This window comes from Tenrec ecaudatus, chromosome 14, assembly GCF_050624435.1.
Source record: "Tenrec ecaudatus isolate mTenEca1 chromosome 14, mTenEca1.hap1, whole genome shotgun sequence".
Lineage (NCBI taxonomy): Eukaryota > Metazoa > Chordata > Mammalia > Afrosoricida > Tenrecidae > Tenrec > Tenrec ecaudatus.
The window spans coordinates 55,202,803-55,222,616 of NC_134543.1; the positions used below are offsets into that span (position 1 = coordinate 55,202,803).

Below are 19,814 nucleotides of genomic sequence, written 5' to 3' on the forward strand. Positions count from 1 at the left end.
ATCCTGGTCTTTCCATGTGGATTTTGAGACCACCGTCACTTCTGCAAAAAGAAAGCTGGGACTTTGAGAGGGATTTTGTGGAATTTATAAAGCAATTTAGGGAGAATTATCATTATAACGATATTAAAATCTTCCAGTCCATACACATGGAGGTCTTTGCTCTGATCAAGTTTTCCAGTAATGCTTTGTTGTTTTCAGTGTACACCTTTTAAAATTTATTTTTCCCAAGGTTTTACTTTTATATATTGGTGTTTTTACCTAGTAATCTTGCTTAACTCACTTAACTCTTGTGTATATGCTTTTCCTTTGTATTTTTATATGGTCCCACTTAAACCAAAAAATCCTAAGAAAGTCATAAAAAACTATTAGGGCTGATCTATGAATACGATAGTTTTACCTTTTCCAGTTTGGATGCATTTTTAAAATAGTTTTATTGGCATATAATCCACATGCCATACGATTTAATGGCTTAAACATGTTCAAAAGAGTTGTGCAATCCTCACCATGGGTGCATTTTTAACCCCTTTCTTGCCTGGTCGCTCTGGGTCAACTTCAGTTCAGTGTGGCGTGGTGGTGGTTGATGGTGACAGCAGATCTTTGGGTTAGTCTGGTCTTACGGGGAGCGTTCACTTTTCATCTTAAGATGATGGTAGCTGTGGAGTTTGGTAGATGCCCTTTATCAAGTTGAGGACCTTTTTTCCTATTCCTAGTGTTTTTAAAATGGTTTATATCTTTTAAAGCCTGCTGGCTTTTTCTCAAATGCCGTTGCTGCTTTAATTGAGGTGCTTATTAATATGTGTGTTACATCGACTGTCCCATGTTAAGTTGATCTTCCATTCCTGTGGTAATTCCCTGTTGGCCATGATGCTTCATCCTCTTGGTAGCTGCTGATTTCAGTTGACTCGGGTTCTATGAGGATTTAAATGCCACAATTCCTAAGGGATTTGAGGTTGCAGCTTTATTTTCTTATGATGCCTTTGGTTTTGCTGCCAGGCTGAGGCGAAGGCTGGCCTTCGTGAAATGAGCAGACAGGTGACCATTCTTTCTACTTCTGGTTTTGGAAGAATTAATCAAGAATTGGTAACAGTTCTCCTTTAAGCATTGGGTACTATTCATTAGGAAAACTGTCTGGGCCTGAGTTTTCCTTTGTGCGAAGTTTTAAAATTATTAATGTATTTACTCTTTTACATTGATTAGTATTTTCTACTTGTTTACTACTTATTATTTAAATCTTTCTAGGAGTTTATCCATATCCTCTAAGTTTTCTGATTTCTGGACATATAGTTGTTCATAGTATTGTTTTGTTATTCTTTCTATTTATAGAAAGTTGATCTTTCGCCATGTAATTAAAAAAAATTCATTGTGTGTAGCCATTAGAAATGTTGTGAAATCTTTTTTTTTAATGATGTGAAAAAATCTTCCACATATAATGTTAATTGGAAAAAGGAAAACAGAAAATAGTATTTACCCCTCGGGAACAATAACAGGAGTAGCGATACCATGAGGGTAAAGGGAAGGTGGGGGAAAAACAGGGAACCAGTCATAATGATCAACGTACAATACCCCCCCCCCCCATTCCTGCCTAAGGGAGACAAACAAAAGAAACATGGATGAAGGGAGACAGTGGATAGTGTAAGATATGAGAATAATAATAATTTATCATTTATCAAGGGGTCACGAGGGTGGGAGGGTGGAGGAAGGAGGGGAAAAAAGAGGCACTAATACCAAGGGCTCAAAAATAGAAAGAAAATGTTTTGAAAATGATGATGGCAACATATGTACAAATGTGCTTGATAAATTGGTATATGGATTGTTCTAAGAGCTATAAGATCCCCCAATAAAATAATTTTTTTTCCATGTTGCTCGTGGTTAAAAGGGCCGCCCACAGAGGCTCGGCAGCCCGTTATGCGCCAGCACTTGGTCTGGTGCTGCAGCTTAACCCCCTGCGCCACGGGCAGGCGCGGCGGGTTCAAAGGCAGCGCCCCCAATAAAATAATTTATATAAAAAAGAAATTTTAAAAAGAAAAATGTATTTGTAGTTTTTTGTTGAGTAATATTTTCTCCTATTGTCTTTTCACTTTCTTGATATTGGTATTTTGAGTTGCTTGCTCTGCATGGGTAAACTGATAATAAGTAAGAGCAGAAGAATTGATGCATTTGAATTATTATATTGGTGAATAATAACGAATAGACCAGGAACTGCCAAAGGAATGAGGAAATCCATCTTGGAAGATGAATGACCAGAATGTTCCTTAGAAGTGCCGACATTAGGAGGGCCTAGTTCCTGGAGAAGGACAGCCTGCTTGGTAAAGTTAGGGAGTCAGGGAAAAGAGGAAGATCCTCTACGAGATGATTGGCACAGTGGGTTCAAACATAACAGCATGGGGATGGTGCCAGACCTGGACTGTCTCTTCTGTTGTATATGGAGATACTGTGAGTCAGCAGAACTGCTTGATGACACCCAATAGCAAGAAGTAGTAAGAGAGTAAGAGTTATTTATGGCCAAGATGTATGTAGGGACTGTGGTAGCAGAAATAGAAATTAATGTTACATTCTCATATTTGGGGAATTTTTTTGCTTTGTTTTCTTGAGGGGAGGTTTATGTGCAGGTGTTTTTTAACACAACTTTTATCTGAGTGGAAGGAAATGAAGAAAGAAGTGATACATAAAGGGAAACTAATGGGAACTGGAAACACAGGGAATCCAGGACAGATGAACCCCTCAGGACCAGTGGGGAGAGGGGCGATACTGGGAGAAAAGCGGGGATAGAAAAGGGAAAACCGATCACAAGGATCTACATATAACCTCCTCTCTGGGGGATGGGCAACAGAAAAGTGGGTGAAGGGAGACGCTGGGTAGTGTAAGATAAGATAAAATAATAATTTATAAATTATTAAGGGTTCATGAGGGAGTGGGGGACCAGGGAGGGAGGAGGAGGGGAAAAGGGAAACTGATCTGATTCCAGGAACCCAAGTGGAAAGCAAATGTTGAGAATGATGAGGGCAACGAATGTATAAGGATGCTTTACTCAATTGATGTATGTGTGGATTGTGATAAGAGTTGTATGAGCCCCAATAAAATGACACAAAAAAATGAAACTTTCCAAAGGCCATGTGGTTTGGAAGTGGTAGAGCCAGCTATCAACTGCAGGTTTTCTGTCCTTCATAGCTGTACTTTTTACTACATGTTGCTGTTCCCAGTGTTGACAAACATTATATTAAATAATTAGAACTTTTAACCTAAAAAAAAGGGAAAAAATCAATCCAACTTGTCAATGATTCTATCAACTTTTATAACTGATTATATGAAGACATCTCCTTTTTCAAGCTTATAGTAGCTGTTGAAAAAGAAGAGATTCCCAGACTTCAGGCTCTTTATGAACGAGGCCTTCAGAATGGTGTCCAGGGCCTGAGGCTAATCCAGCAGGAAGATATAAAAAAGAAGGAGCCATTCTGTAGGGTAAGTGATTGTCCAGCCCTACACACTTACTCAAAGGGACAGTCTCCACGAAGGTCCCATTCTCTTACCTGAAGACTGAGTATAATAGCAGATGGGGAGCAGCAGTCACAGAATAGATGAGATAATCCTGTCATGGAATCCATGATGTGACAGATACAAGAGGACATTGCTACAAACTCTGAATACCAGTTTCTTTCTTAGAGAAAAGACCATATTTGACCAACCTAGCCATAGCCAAGTGGTGTGTTTGGGAACCACTGCTTGGTGAGTTCTGGCCAGAAAAATTAACTTGAAACTGGACAGGCAAGAGTAGGCCCTTACAGAGGGCCTAGCATCCATGCTAATGATCTTGAAGCTTAGGAGCCATGGGGTGCCACTGAAATATATATATTTTTTAAAGGTGAGCTATAGTATCTGCTCTATATCTTAGGAAGGTAAGGCTGGCATGAGGGTGAAAGGTGAGATGTGGAGTATCTTACTTACAAGATACTAGAAGAAAGACAAGTCCTCTTTCCTTAATCCACAAAGAAGACATGAATAATAATACTCTACATGTTACCTTTCAGCAGTGGTTATCAGTTTAATCCCAAGCTCCACTGACTATTTCAATGAAGACCATCTCACTTCCCCACCATTTAATTGACAGTGCTCTGTAACGGGGCTCACTGCTAGGTAATAACACAAGCCTGGTTTCAACAGACTGTTTATGGGAGATAGCTTGGGTGATATTATCTGTATATCTAGATAGCCTTCTTCATCATACTCCCCAACCCCCAAATATTCTCTTTGACTTGTGTTTCAGTTTTGTGGCATCAGCCTTTGGGGAAGGTCATTGTGTCACTCATTGCAACTTCTAAGTAAGGATGTGGCTGATGACATATGTTACTCACTCACTGTGTTACCCAATAAGTGGATAATTGCATTACTAAGAATCAGCACGAAGCTAGTTCCCCTGTGGAGGATGTTAAAGATGTTCCAAATGATTACCTTTTTCAAGCTACTAAACTACTCTATCATCTAATACCAACTGCTTCCCCTACCCGCGGTACTCTTCCCCTGTCTTTGGGTCCTGTACTGCTCTGCAGCATTTCCTAGAATTCGTGAACTGTACTCACCATTATATAATTTACTGAGAAAGTACCAGTTACAACTCAGCATCAGAAGCAACTTAGAAGTCACAAGATACAAATTAGGAAACTCTTGAATCCTTCTCAGCCTTGTCCTCTGCTGGACCTTGTCTTGGACCTCTGTGGCCAAGCCCTCCTTAGACCTCTGCTACTGAGCTTCTCTGGGCCTTTCCTCTGCCCTTGGGCAAGGGTCCAACCTCTTGACTCCACTGCTAAGTGGCAGGGACACCCTCCTCTGCCAGCTAATTTCCTGCCCGAGAGTGCTCAGCTCTTTGTCTGTGGGCTAGGAAGCCCACTATAGTCATCTGCTAGCCCCATGGTTCTCACACTTGTACTTCTGTTGCTTATATGCTACTGTCTTACCATCTGGTGCCATCTTCATTGTTCCTGCTCTTGACCTGTATACAGATCTTTTAGGAGGTTCCTATCTCTCTTGTCTTTGTGCCTCTCTCTCAAAACCTTCTTCTATTGGTTGGCTGCTAATAAGCAAGCTCTTTATCAATTTTAAGGCATGACCTTGCATGACTGACCAATCCTCTCCATAGACCACAGATGTTTAATTTTCATAGTAGTCAACCAGTTCCTATGGAATGGTTTTATATACTCTAGTTGCATAGTTGTAATTATCATAGTTAGTTAGAAAATATAGCCTTGGTCAAAGAAATGAGGCCAGAGATCACATGGTGAGATCACGTTTGTGAGACCAATGACTTATTAATTGAAAATACCTTTTATAACAGCACAAACAGGACCGTACACATGGACTTCACCAGCTAGAATACACAAGAATCAAATTGACTACATCTGTGGAGATAATAAAGACTAGAGAAGCTCAGTAGGACCAGTCAGAATAAGATTAGGGGCTGACTATGGAACAGACCAGGAATTGTGCATATGAACAAAATTAAAACAAGTCCACTACAGCCAATATATGGCCTTGCATGTTTCCATCTGGATATCGAGGTCATCTCAATAATAGATTTGGACACTTTCCTTCCACTGTGGCAGCCACTGAAGAGTAGCAGCCATGGCTGTGGGTCTCAACCAGGGCCACAAGGTGACCAAGAATTGGAGCAAGCTGAGGGAGAGCCGCTGCCTCAGGCACCTCACAAGCGCACCCGTTTCGTGTGGAACATTATCCAGGAAGTGTGAGGCTTCATGTCCAATGAGCGCCAGGCCATGGAGCTGCTCAAGGTCTCCAAGAACAAGCGGGCGTTTAAGTTCATTAAATAGGTGGGGACACTCATCTGCGCCAAGAGGATGAGAGAGGAGCTGAGCAATGCACTGGCTTTCATGAGGAAGGTGCTGCCAAGGCCTGAGTGCCATGTGCCCCTCCCCCATAGTAATACATTCTTTCCAGGAACTGGGGAGTGGCCGGGGGTTGGGGTGGGGAATAGATTTAGCATATAGAACACTAATGACCCAAGAGCAGACATCTTACATGAAGAATGCAACAAGTCATTAAGAATCCAAAATAGATGTCAGAAGAGATGCTGAGTCATGGCCCTTGGGGATCAGGACCAAGGGCACCAAGGTCAAGTGCCATAACACAGTCCAAAAACACAAGTCGTTTTCTCCTGCTTTGATGAGTAACGACTGGGGTCTTTAAAGTTTGTGAATGACCATCTAAGGTGCAACTGCAAGCCTCTCCCCATTCAGAGGAAAGAAGGGTATGAGAATCTTAGACACGTGGAAATAATTGGTCCAGTGGATTAATGGGCCGCAGCAACAGCCTCCAGGATCCTGAGATGAGACGAACTAGATGGTGTCCAACTATTACTACCACATTACAATGTCCAGAATGGAGTTAGAGAAAAATGTGAACAAAACTCAAAATCATAAAAAAGACCAGGCATACTGGTTCAGTAGAGACTGGTGGAACCCCAAGACTATGTCCCTCATCACCCTCAGGTCTGGAACTGAGTTCATGTCTGTGCTTAATTTTCAGCCAAACAATAGGCCTAAATGGGGAACAATAACACTGGAGAGTTGTATACACCTTAAAATAATTAACCATTTGAAACCAAAAGGGCAGCATTTACCTAAGATAAAAGTCCAGAAAGGTTAGGAAAGACGGAGAAATGGAAACAGGGAGGAAGTGGGAATAAGTGATGTTACATTATGGGGATTGTAATCAATGAGATGAAACAAAATGCATATGAATTGTTGAATGGAAACCTTCACACAATTTACAATCCAAAGTTCAAGAGAACATAGAGTTGCTAAAAAGAATGGAAGAAATGCTGATATAAAAGCTGAACAGAAGATTCTGAAGGGCAGTTCAAGAAGACAAAATAAAGTATTATGATGAAATGTGCAAAGACCTTGATTTAGAGAACCAATAGGGAAGAGTGCACTAGGCATTTTTCAGCCGGAAAGAATATTATGGGCAAAATACTGCGCAGTCGGGAAGCATTAAAAGAAGATGGAAGGTAAAAGAGCCACTTTCCAAAAAGAATAGGTCAGCATTCAACCATGTTAGGAAGTAGTGTATGATCAAGAACTGAGGACATGGAAGAAAGAACGTCAGTCTACACTGAAGATAGAGATAAAAACAAGGCTGTAAAAAAAAAAACAAGGCTGTAAAAAGGAGGAGCTGATCCCAAGGGCTCAATAGAAAGTAAATGTCTAGAAAAGAACGATGGCAATAGATGTGCTAATATGTCAGATACAATTGATGTATGGATTATAACAAGAGTTGTAAAAGCCCCCAATAAAATGAGGATAATAAATAAAGTGAAATGACCCAGTTGTCTTAAAAAATAAAAAGTCGTGAAAATAGTAATAATTTATAATTTATCAAGGGATCACAAGGATGGAAGGTGGGGAGGGAGAGCAAAAAGAGGAGCTGATGCAAAGACTGAATAGAAAGTAAATGTTTAGAAAATAATCGTGGCAATATATGTACAACTATACTTGACACAATTGATGTATGGATTGTTATAAGAGCCCCCCAATAAAAATAGGGCGGGAAAGGATCCAGGAATTGGTGAAATAAGAATTGAGATGCTTCAACAAATGTATTCAGTGCAGATTGTATAATGTATGCAAAGAAATGTGGAAGACAGATACCTGGCCAAGCACCTAGAACAGATCCATTTTGTGCCCATTTCAAAGCAAGACGGTCCGATGGAGCGTGAGGATTACCAAATGTTACTGTGAGTGTCGCACACCAATAAGGTTTTGTTGAAGATCATTTTGAAGCCGCTTTCAGCAGTGTATCATGGGAATGGGCCAGACATTCAAGCTGGATTCAGAAGAGGACCGGGAACAGGAGGGCTCAGAGAATTCCAGAGAGATGTTTACTCTTGTTTTGTGAAATATGCTCGGGTGCAATCTATAAGTTGGTACCATCTTGGTAGCATCTAACAAAAGTAACAGCTTTCAAAGTGATTGTATCCAAAATATGATAGATCGAAGTTGAGATATTGCCCCCGACCTGTGAGTTTAGAGACTATCAGGCTGTGCCAGGTCTAATGACATGTGCATTGTATTAAAACTGCTCATTCTCATTCAAACAAAAAGAGCTATTTCTTATACCTGGCAGATACGCTCGTATTCTAGAAGGAAGCCAATGAAGAATGACAAAGTCTGCCAAAAGTTGAATTCAGGTTGTCAAAAGAAACTGGCATTGTCTGACTTTAACCCTCCTGTGTGCTAGACCCCTGGTAGCACAATGAGTCAGTGCTCAACTGCTGATCGAAGTGTTGGTGGATAGAACACACCAGTGACTACACAGGAGAGAGAAAATCTAGAAAGAAACTAAGATTAACAAAGATTACAACTTAGGCATCCCAACTTGGAAATTCTAAACTGTCATATGGAGTTGCTATATGTTGAAATCAACCTGACGGCATACTACAGCACCCTCAATGAAGCTGTAGTGATTTGGAAGCATGCGGAAGTGCTCAAGTGAAATCCCTTCAGATCCAAGTAGGCACATCTGTGAGGATGGTGGTAAATACAGGAGTGAGATATTTAAATTTCTTCTAACTGGCAAAATGGTATAGCCCTTATGGGAAGCAATTCGACAATTTCCTCAAAAAGTTGAACTTGGAATTACTATGTGACGCAATAACCCGAATTCTAGGTATAACCCCAGAAGAAGTAAAGGTGGGAACTCAAACAGAAATCTGCCCTCCAATATACGCGGAAGCATCTTTCGCAATAACCAGAGGTGGAAATCAGCAGATGAAGGCTGGCGTGCTTTTACATCGAATAGACTCTTGTGGGTCAATTGTAAAAGCATTAGTGTATTTAATAGAATATACAAGCTGTTTATCTTTTTACCTGAAGAAAAAGTGTACTGTATAAAGTTCAGTTCCGTAGCTGTGGTCTTAGAAAGTAGGTCTGAAACAGATCAAAGCAATTCTCTGGAAACATTGTAACCAGAGCAACTGTTCTCATGCTATCTAATGTGCTATAGGGAAAATCTCACGGAGCTTATGTAACACAATCGAAGATACAGAATTTGCCTCAAAGTAGATATGAATCAGAGCAGGGCCAGCTATAGTAGGGCCAACGAAAACGGAAATGTTCACAGTAGTAGTCAGAAAAGCCTGGCAAAGTCAACAAGTCTGAGAGAGGAAATCGTTTACTGATGATAGAAGTTTTCTTATTTCGCAAGAAGTATTTTTAACAAATCTGTTGACATGTTATTTGAAGGTAGGTAAAGTATTGCTGTAGACTCACAGAAACCATGAGTAATGATATAAAAATGTGAGGCTTTTGTTTCTCAAGAGATCTACGTGCTTTATCTATTCCCTGCTGAAGACAGTATTTCCATTTCTCTCCTCCTTCCCCAGGAGCCCTGGTGGCATAGTGGGTTACGAGTTGGACTGCCGTGACTTCCAGCTTCAGAAACCCACAGGGACATTTCCACTCTGTCTTTTAAGGTTGATATGAGTCGGAAATAACTCACTGGCAGCAGGTTTGTTTTTTGTTTGCTTGTTTCACCCTGTCCCAAATAATTCTATATTCTTCTATTTACACCACATCGAAACAGCAGTTTTGGCATCCTCAGGGGACTGAAACCTGTTCCTCTTATTTATTTGTTTGTGTGGTAGTTATATAATCTGTAGTCAATTTGAGAGGATTGCGAGTGAAGGAGTGTAGTCTAGTCTGTCAATCAGATCATAGCCAATGAGACCTCTGAGTGGGCATAGCCTTCTGAGAATTCTGGGAATTCCTGGATTTCCTCCTTGGAGGCGGGAGACAGACTCACTTTCTCTCTTCTTCAACTCCCTGTGAGACATCCCTGAGGAGAAGTCACATGGACCCAGGAGCCCTCAGAACCTTAACACAAGGAACCACGTGAAGATTCCTACAGCACTGAGATGCTCAGAACGCCTCTGGATTCACAAGACTTCCCACCTACTGGCCTGTGATCTTCCTGTATTCGGCGTCATGGCATGTGTTTCGTGAGTCTGAAGAGAACTTTATAGATTGGCAGCAGACATATGGGCTAATATTGGACTTATGGACTTGATCTGGACTGGGCTGGGATGTTTTCTCAATATTCAGTTGCTCTTGTATCTAAAGCTCTGCCTTATACACGAGTGTCCCTGGATTTGTTTCTCTAGTCTGCCCGGACTAAGACAGCTTGTTCATTTATTCATCCATTCATTTATTTCCATACTGTTTCATTAGGAGCGAATCCACACATCATACCATTCCATCATTCAATCATATCAAGCAGTGTTTGCTTGCCACTAAAACTTAGTTTCAAACATTTTCTTTCTTCTTGAACTCCGTGATATCCACTCCCCCTTAACCCTCCATCTCCCCCTAGGTATCCCTCATTATAACCCTTACTATAGTAGTGGTCTCTATAGTTCATCGACACTGTGTTTCATATAGGGAAAAACATAGAAAAACACGTAACAGATTCAAGAAGGCTACCCACAGTGACAAAATACAACAGAGATAAACTCCAATATGAAAAATCTCACAAAAATGTTTAAAAATCAGATCAAGCCGAGTGTATTAGAGGGGATATCAAGTGACAAAGTTTTAACTGTTTAAGTCAGAACTGTCATTTAATCTAGTGTAGTCAGTTCTTCAGTACTCACTGATAACCAGTTTGTTCCCATCGTCAAGTATGGTTAGAGCAGTATCACTTGAGGCTTATTCCCTGTATCGATCCTGCAAATATATATTGGGCACCCATAGCCTTCTGCACACCAGAATATCACAATTTAAACTCTGGTACTACTCCCTCCTTCAGATTTGGATTATATCACTTAAAATCCTTGAGTCACATACAGATGTTGGTGTGCTTCCTCCATGTTGGACTTAGTTGGTGTTTCACTTAGATGGCTGCTTGGTTGGAAACAAGCCTTTAAGACACCAGATGCTGGTCTTTCTGATACCCAGCCACCATCTGTTTCTTCACCACACTTTGCTATAGCACCCAGATCTTTTATGTAAAACGTGTACCTTAAATGTTCTTTGAGCTTTGGGAACAAAATGAAGTTTGAAGGAACAAGATCAGGACTGTAGGGTGGATCAAATAAAGTTTCCCAACAAAATTCTTTTGGATAGCCTAGCTACCCTGGAAAGAGCAAGTGAGTGCATGATCTTGAGTAAGAAATTCCTCCATATAATTTTCCTGGACTTTTCCTCATCAACACAACTTCCAATTGTCTTAAAACTTCTTTATAGTCAGCCCATAATTGTTCTGTGTCCTAGAAAATCTACCAAGACTCCTTTTGGGATACTATGGTAGTTATATAACCTCTTGTTAACTTGAGGATATTAAGAGTGAAGGGGTGGAGTCTAGCCTGTCAATCAGGTCACAGCCTGATGATGCCTCCTTGTGGGAGTGACCTTCTCAAGGATTCCGGGAACTTCCTCCCTTTCTGTGGACAAGCCACGTGGAGCTACATTGAGACCTGCACAAGCCATGCTGTAGAGACCCGTGGAGACAGCCCTGTATGCTTCCACTGCCGTTGGATCCGCAAGTGTTTTCATCCACAAGCCTGTGATCTCCCTGCTTTTGGCATCATTGTGAGTGGCAACTCCGAGTCTGAAGAGGAATGTATGCCTTAGGATCAAAGAGATGGACTAATATCGGACTTTGGACTAGTTCTGGACTGGGCTGGGATGGTTTCTTGATATAAAGCTCTCTCTCACACTTATGAGTTTCTCTGGATTTGTTTCTCTAGTCAACCCAACCTAACACAGACACTAAAAAGACAGTGACCCAAACCACAAGCTGACTTATCTGTCTTGAATTTTGAGATCTCAGAAGCCGTGCTGGTAGGCCGTCTTTCTGGACGGTGTTGGTAAATCCAAGACTCATCCCTGGTTATGATTCATTCGATAAAATCTTCCTCATTCGCTTTGAGCTTGCTTAAGAGACTGAAGGAAAGATCAGCGTTTGAGCCAGGAAGGCTTCATGCACTGATCCTGGTACCCATCAAGCCGAAAGCTTGTTGAGGCTAAGGTGTTCGCGACAAGTCAAAACTGTGGAGTCCTCTGAGGTCTCTGCTCCCGTGAGATCTGTGGTAATTCGACAGTCTTCTACCAGTTTCTGGACTTCAGCCAGCTTCTTTGTTCATCTGGGTTGATGATCCTAGCTCTCTTGGCTCATCTTTGAGGCCTGGTCAGCCTTTCCTAAAATGTTTGAGCCACCTAAAAACAATTCTTTTATGTGGGTAGTATTCCCATCAACTTCTTGAAAAGCTTCAATGATTTGGAAAGATGTCCTTTGAGTTTTGTTAAAAATTTGATATTAGCTTTAATCTCAAGCAGTTTTTGCCTCTGACACAAGAAATATCCCTTTATTTGAAAGCGCCCTGCGCATGGGTTTGGATTTGTGGTAGGTCCGATCCATGGTCCTCTCACAGTGTCCCTTGCAAAAGAAAACTGTCACCCCGAACCATTGCCTGGCTTTACCCTGTGGGCTTCAGGCTCTGAAGTGGGTTGCACAGTGAGAAAAAAAAGGAAAGAAAGAGCCCGGTGAGATAGATGTATTAGTGAGAGAACTTGTCTGCAGCCATCCAGTGAATGCAGGTGTTTCTGCATGTTGTGCTTGGAACAAACCTGTGCATGTGTGACCTGAAAACTCAGGAGCAATACTTTTTTACCTATCTTTGTATACTCATCTATACTAATACCATTTTTAGGTATTAAAGTAGCTTTTGTTGATTTTTTTCCTTCAAGATTATCAGGCCTTTTCCAATAAAGCATAATGTATGTTATCCATCAAAATAAGCAAGTAAAAAAAAATCAGCCCCAAGTAGGGGTTATTAAATAAGCTTATCCTCAATGATCCGTGCTGTTTTCACCATCCTGCCCCAGGGTCTAATGGCTATTGATTGCCCGTATACCGGCATTGTGGACTATCGGCAGGTGGCCTTGTCGTTTGCTCAGGATTTTCAAGATGCAGGCGGCTCTGTTATGACAAATTTCGAAGTAAAGGATATTGAAATGGCTAAAGAAAGTCCTTCAAGAAGTCAAGATGGTAAGCCATTCTTATCTTTTCTATTGAATGCTCGTATTGACCTCTTCCAAATCTTGGAAGCATTGGTTTGGATTGATGGCAGTCCAATCGCTGTTGTCCTGTCATGGTGCCTGTGCCTGAGTAAACTAGCCCCAAACCACTGACTGGCCTTCCTGCCCATATGCTGTGGACACTGAATCAGGTTGCGCCCTGCGTGACACTGGTGGGGTCATCAGGAGCTGGGACAGTTGGGCATAGAGCTGGAGGGAGTGCAGAGGGCTGAGGGTGAGACTGAACATGGAAGAGCCAGCACACTGGAACCAGGGTCTTTTTTTGGTGAGGGTTGGGAACTGACTGAACATTTCTGTCTAGTGCTCAAACCAGAGTTTCCAAAGCTATTTATTGGAAATTAACCCCCCCCACCCCAAACACTTCCGTACCCTGCAAGCTAGAATCCCTTGGGATGCTTGTTAAGAATGCCGTTTTGGGTACCTCCAAGACTTAACTAAATCAATCTCTCTGAGGATAGGGCTCAGGAATACTATGCCCTTTGTGATTATTGGACACACTCAAGTTTCAGAATGCCAGATCAAAGTGATAACATGATCCAAATATTCTGAGCTTCACTTTACATATCCCCCCTCAAATTAGGCTGTGCTTTGAATTTGTGTTGTTTTGCTATGGAGACATTAACCTTGTTTAAAACCATTGAATGCATTGTGAACTTTCTATTTGCTGTTGGGAAATGTAAAGGGGAAAAGTAGGACTCTATGGTTCAGTCTCTCTAGAGAGGTTGGGGGCTCATACAACTCTTATCACAATCCATACATACATCAATGTGTCAAGCACATTTGCACATTCGTTACCCTCATCGTTCTCAAAACATTTGCTCTGCACGTAAGCCCTAGAGAGGTTTTTTAAGGTGATCTGGTTATCTGAATCATTCTCCAAGTGTCTTTCAAAGTTCTACAAAGATGAACTAAATTGTTAAATAGTTAAAAGTTCTTCTGGGTAGTTTAACAAACTAAATTTATGATGTGGCTCTCTAGTGTTTTTACCTACTGTCTATATGGTTTATAAGACTTTGAGCTCCCATGTGTTTGCGTGCAAACTAATTTTATAAAGTTATTTGGTGTTGTGATGACTCTTTGACTCTTGCTTCCTACACAACCTAGAAGCAGCAAGGATTCAATTAAAAAACAAAGTTTCTCATACATTATTAATCTCTAGAAATAACTGATTAATGATGATCCATTTTACAACATGATTTCCAAGATTGGTTTTCAGAAAAATGCTGGGACTGATTATGCTAGAATTAAGGTGGGGAAATTTTTTATAAAGCATGGATCAGATTAATTAAAATTTTAAATGACCTTTAAAAAGTATACCAGAGTTTTATAAATGTTCAAGTATGAACTGGCTTCATCTTGTTCCTTGGCAAGAAACTTCAGTATGAGAATAGGGTATTAAAAAAAAGAAAGAAAATAGGGTATAACCATTCTTATGACAGAAAAAAGTCATTGAAATGTGTTATTAGGATAAAATTTCAAATAGTTTTGGTCTTCTTTTGCTTTAAATAAATATTTTACTGATTTTTCTTTTTTTCTTTTTAGGGATGAAATATCCAATTATTATTAGAAACACAAAGGTAAAGATTCCCAAGCAAAACTTGACTATACTTTTCTTCTCTCCCCTTTATTAAAAGAGTACATTAATTGGCAGTGCTGAGTACAGGTGATTGGATGGAATGTGTCTAATGTGTAAGTAATTCTAAGGGAAATTCTTAGAGAGCAGTGTAAAAACTTTCATTCTAATAAAAGTTCCTACTTGGGCACACCTTCTTAAAGTGACTCAACTGATAAAGACTTGAGTTATCAGTATGTAGAATGTTTAATTTTAAGGCAAAACTGGTAGGTATTTCATATTCTGTCTACTGATACACTTTAGCTTATTAATGCTCCACTAATGCTAAGACTTGTAGTGCAGAGGAGATGGACTGCTCTTCTCCATCTCCATGCAGTCTGAAACAAGCACCATGGACTCGCGTGAGCATTGCATCCACTGTGTGTCCACTGCATGTTCACGGCATCATCAGGGTGCAGGCAGAGGAACAAAGTCATGAATGAAGGTTAGGGGGTAGTATAGGAATTAGACTCTACCCAACGGAAAGGCTCTGAGGAAGGGAATGTTCAGAATAGGACTTGGTGGATCAGAGGAATCTCCACCCAATCTAAGAAGCCTGTTATGTCTAGCTGCTGAAACGAGACTACAAGGAGGAAGTTCATGGGACAGTTTGTGGGTGGCTAGTGTCCCTGTATCTAAACCTAAGCGTGGGACCCAGGCTGCTGCTTTTGGTCGATGGGATCAGTAATTAAGATGTGGAACTGAAACTTACGGAACGGCTGGTATCTAAACTGTTACGTGTATCTGAGTAGCACGGCCTTCAGAGAATAGTGGCCACTTTACTTCTGCCTGCGGAATGACAGGCACTTCCTCTTTACATCCACCGCATGTTAGAACCAAATAAGGAAGGGGTTCCATTAAGCATGTTTCACAGCTTAACCAAGTTGACATAGTACATATCCCCACAGTGCACCCCTTAACTTCACATCAGCCCACACCCCTTATGTTCATTTTAACTTCCAAATAAAGGCAGTAACAGATTACACTTCTACCCAACAAGAGCCAACTAGCTAGCCCTCATATAACCAAAGACAGTTAAACCAAATCCCACTTTATCCTTCTTTGGGTAGTGTTGTAATTATTTTCTAACTGAGTCACACCATCTGAATTCCTATTACTTAAATCCAGAGACAGAAGGTTAACTACTAGTTAATCATCCTGTATTTGATCAGTGGTTCTAACCTGGAGGCAGTTTGTTCCTCAGGAACATTTGGTAATGTCCAGAGACATTTTTGGTTATGGTCGCTGCAGAAAGGGCAGTGTACCAGCATTTGATGGATAGATATATGCTTGAGAATCTGCTCATAGCAAAGAATCTCCTGGCTCCCAAAGTCGATAGTGCCAAAGTTGAGAAATGTGTTTGATAGGCAAATGCATAGGGGTGGGAGATAACTAGGAATAAGTAAAATGTGATGTGTGCACATGCAGGCACAGGACTATTTTTTCCATGTCTTTTTATTTCCTCTAGAGAGACTAATGTTGGCACCATAGATGGCTGCTCACTCTCTTTAGGATGTGCAACATTGTCTTTGTGGACTCTCTTGGGCCCATAGACCTTACTGTCCCTTGAGACTGTGGTCCTGAGTCTTCAGGCCCAGCAACTCATTCCCTCAAAGGTCTGATTAGGTCTAGGAAGTAATCGTAGCTTTGCTTCCTGTGTGCTCCCCCACATTCATGGCTATATTTGCTGCAAAGATAAATACACGTATATAAATCTCCTCTGTCAAATCCATACATATTTGTGGGGGTGTCCCCTCTCCTTCCCACACGTGTTTGGTCAACGGTCAACTAGTCTATCTAGGTGACTCCGCATTATCGTGTATGCAGTAGTATTTGCCTCTGTTGCCTTTAACTCTTACAAACCTTCAAATAATTTCCCGTTTCCATCATTTTTTGCTTATCTCTTGCTCTTTGGATATTGTCTTCCCCCTAACCCAAGTAAACATGTGTCTACCCTCTAACCTGTGACACACACACACACACCTGTCTTAATTCCTGCTACTCCGGTAAGTATCAAAGTCTGGGTTTTTCAGTGATAACCTTTTCTTATTCCTCTGTAATAGTGGTTTTGTTTGATATTTGTCCTTTATGCTTGACTGATTTGACTCAGCATGATGCCCTCTAGGTTCATCCATGTTCTGAGGTATTGTACAGATTCATTGTTATTCTTTAATGCTGTATAGTATTCCATCATGTGAATAAGGCATTTCATAACTTTAGAGTTGTTGGTGGTTTGGGCAGAATCATGAGGGGCAGGTAGATAACTATAGCCCAAGCAAGTGTCTATTCCACTGAGAACCATTCTGTGAAGAATCGGTTCAAGGACTTTATCAGTGGGTCACTTGGTCTCTGCTGTTGGCAGGTTGAAGAGTCTTGGTGGTGGTGTTAGGTAAGCACTGGACTGCTGGCCACAAGATCAGTAGTTCAAACCTGCTGATGTATCTGCTCCCATAAAGACTTACAACCTTAGAAGCCCTCTCTCAGGTTGCTAGGGCTTTGTCTGATTCAATGACAGTGCGTCTGGTTGGTCTGGAGTCTTGACAGATAAAGCACTCTGTAGTGAGTAAGTGTCTGTTGCTGAGCCCGTGTATCACCTCCATCCTTACTGTCCTAACCACTTAGTCTATGAAACACTCAGGCAAGGAGAGGGAGGGGTGCCTGGGAAGCAGGGCATGTGGGGAGGAGGCTGCCTAATTTCCACGGAACATGTCATTTTGTTTATTTATTAAAATCTGCCTCTGCCAAGGTTCCTCTTAAATGTGAATTTAAATTTTAATTAAATTTAAATGAGCCTGAACTACCTTTATCCCCTGAGATCCACCTAGATACCTCTTCTCCAGAGCCTAGGAGCATTGATGGCACTGTCTGGTGAGGGCTAGTGACTCTGTAAGGTCAGCAGGTCACACATCGGCTGTCTGTATCTTGTAAGACTTGGAACATGGTATACAAGGTCGCCGTGAGTCAACATCAGCTTGATGATGTTGGGTGTTGTATTGGACAGGGTTCTCTAGAGAGACAAACCAGATTGCTAGTAATTATATATAAATATATTTATAAAGATAGATATATAATTCAAGAAATAAACCGTTAAATAATATACAGATAGATAATATAAGAAATTAACAGTTAAGTTATAAAGCAGTGAGACACTAGCAGTCCTTCGAGTTTTTGAGAGCTGCCAGTTACTAGTTCCCTTCTGTAGAGAGAGCTGGGCTATATACCCAGGCAGCAAACAGCAAGGCAGGTCCCCAACTGTCAGTCCCCAGTTCCAGAGATGAACATTCCAATCGTGTGGGCTTAAAGGGACCTCAACTTACAGCGACACAGTCCACAGGCTAGGCATCCCACAGGTAGTGCACCCCTTTAAACTGAGGCACAGAACAAGCAAGCCATTCATCCCTCTGCCCTTCAGTTAATCCTACTTTTGTTTATCGGCCAGGCTGGCACAATAAACTATAGCAGGTGTGATTTTGGATTTTTATTTTTCCAGAGCTTACCTCAAATTTGCCTGATCACCCAGCAAACCATTCATTTTGGCACATAAATCAGTATGAACCCAGACCTCTAACCATCTGCCCTTCTTCGCAAGATAGACAAGCAGATGCGTGCTCAAAATTCTGCCCACTGGGAATCTTTCCGTGACCACAACCCTTCAGAGCCATTTCCAAATGCGGCTCTGGGCTATAGCTGGTCTGTTTTAGTTGGTGCCAGAATGGTGTGTGGAACCATTTGTAAACCAGCCCTGTGTATGGTTTCCCCTGCGTCAGTGGCTCATAACAAACAAGCTCTTGGGTCATAGAGGCAATTCAGAGAGAGGAAGTGGTCTAGTGGGAGTTGGGGCCATGAGAATTGGAGCCACTATTTTTTTAAGTAGTCCTTTTAATTTTTCTTACAATAAAAAGTACAGTTTCGTACACTGGTGCATATGAGGGTTGGAGGTACAGGGAATCCAGGGTGGATGATACCTTCAGGACCAAGGGTGTGAGGGACGATGCTGGGAGAGTGGAGGGTGAGTGGGTTGGAAAGGGGGAACTGATTACAAGGATCCACATGTGACCTCTTCCCTGGGAGAGGGACAGCAGAGAAGGGGGGAAGGGAGACTCCGGATAGGGCAAGATATGACAAAACAATGATGTATAAATTACCAAGGGCATATGAGGGAGGGGGGAATGGGGAGGGAGGAGGGGAAAAAAAAAGAGGACCTGATGCAAGGGGCTTAAGTGGAGAGCAAATGCCTTGAGAATGATTGGGGCGGGGAATGTATGGATGTGCTTTATACAATTGATGTATGTATATGTATGGATTGTGGTAAGAGTTGTATGAGTCCCTAATAAAATGTAAAAGAAGAAAAGAGAAAAAAATGATTAGGGCAAAGACTGTACAGATGTGCTTTATACAATTGATGTATGTATATATATGAACTGTGAAAAGAATTGTATGAGCCCCAATAAATTGTTAAAATTAAAAAAAAAAAAGAAGGCAATAGAGAAATAAAAGGAACAGCTTTTGTCAATTAAAAAAAAAAAAAGTACAGTTTCGTAAGAATTTGTTCAAGAAGACTCACTCCCCACTCCACCCCAGCTCAGCCCCTCACTCTCATTCAAGGTTTTGTTTTATTTTTTTTAAGGTTTTGTTTTATACAAAAAGTGTCTGCAAATGTCACAGGGGGCGGGGGCATTGTATTTCTTCTTTTTAAAACACCCCCCCCACCAGCACCACCAAAGCTGCCAAGTTTGGCATGCAAAATCTGTATAGTCTAAAGACTAGCCATTTTGCAAGTCTCATCGCTAACTTTACATCATTAAAAGCCTAACAACCTTTCCCCCCAGGAGCAAAATAATTGCTACCTTTTCAGGGAGAAACTAGTAGATTTATATCACAATTTTAAAAAAACTTTTGCTATATAACTACTGTTAGACTATGTTCTAACAACTGTAGATGAACAGGACAAGACAGGAACTTGCTTAGGGGACTCCATATGACCACGTGCCAGTCGCCTCCCTCATCCGCATGATGTGCCCGGGTCTTTGTTCCTTAGTAAATGTTCTCCTTAAAAAGAAAAAAAATTTTTTTCTCCTAAAGTCTGTTGAGATCAGGGT

General features: G+C 41.2%; 1 protein-coding gene and 2 non-coding genes across 9 annotated transcripts in view; 2 read left to right on the forward strand and 1 right to left on the reverse strand.

The window, feature by feature from the left end:
- L2HGDH (L-2-hydroxyglutarate dehydrogenase) overlaps positions 1-19,814 on the forward strand; it is a 68,047-nt gene that overhangs the window by 15,819 nt on the left and 32,414 nt on the right. For 3 of the 7 annotated variants that reach the window (XM_075531197.1, XM_075531199.1, XM_075531200.1), the window contains 3 exons: positions 3,328-3,459; positions 12,891-13,053; positions 14,646-14,680. In XM_075531197.1, the coding sequence (XP_075387312.1) occupies positions 3,328-3,459; positions 12,891-13,053; positions 14,646-14,680 (330 nt within the window). Of the gene's footprint in view, positions 1-3,327; positions 3,460-9,391; positions 9,517-12,890; positions 13,054-14,645; positions 14,681-19,814 lie in introns of all 7 variants that reach the window. The other 4 variants (XM_075531198.1, XM_075531203.1, XM_075531201.1 and 1 more) reach the window with 3 other exon arrangements.
- Positions 1,855-1,982, reverse strand: LOC142427182 (small nucleolar RNA SNORA76). The gene has a single exon (XR_012779994.1). It is a non-coding gene; the product is annotated as a small nucleolar RNA SNORA76 (small nucleolar RNA).
- On the forward strand, positions 12,390-12,522 carry LOC142427119 (small nucleolar RNA SNORA42/SNORA80 family). Its single transcript, XR_012779942.1, has one exon. It is a non-coding gene; the product is annotated as a small nucleolar RNA SNORA42/SNORA80 family (small nucleolar RNA).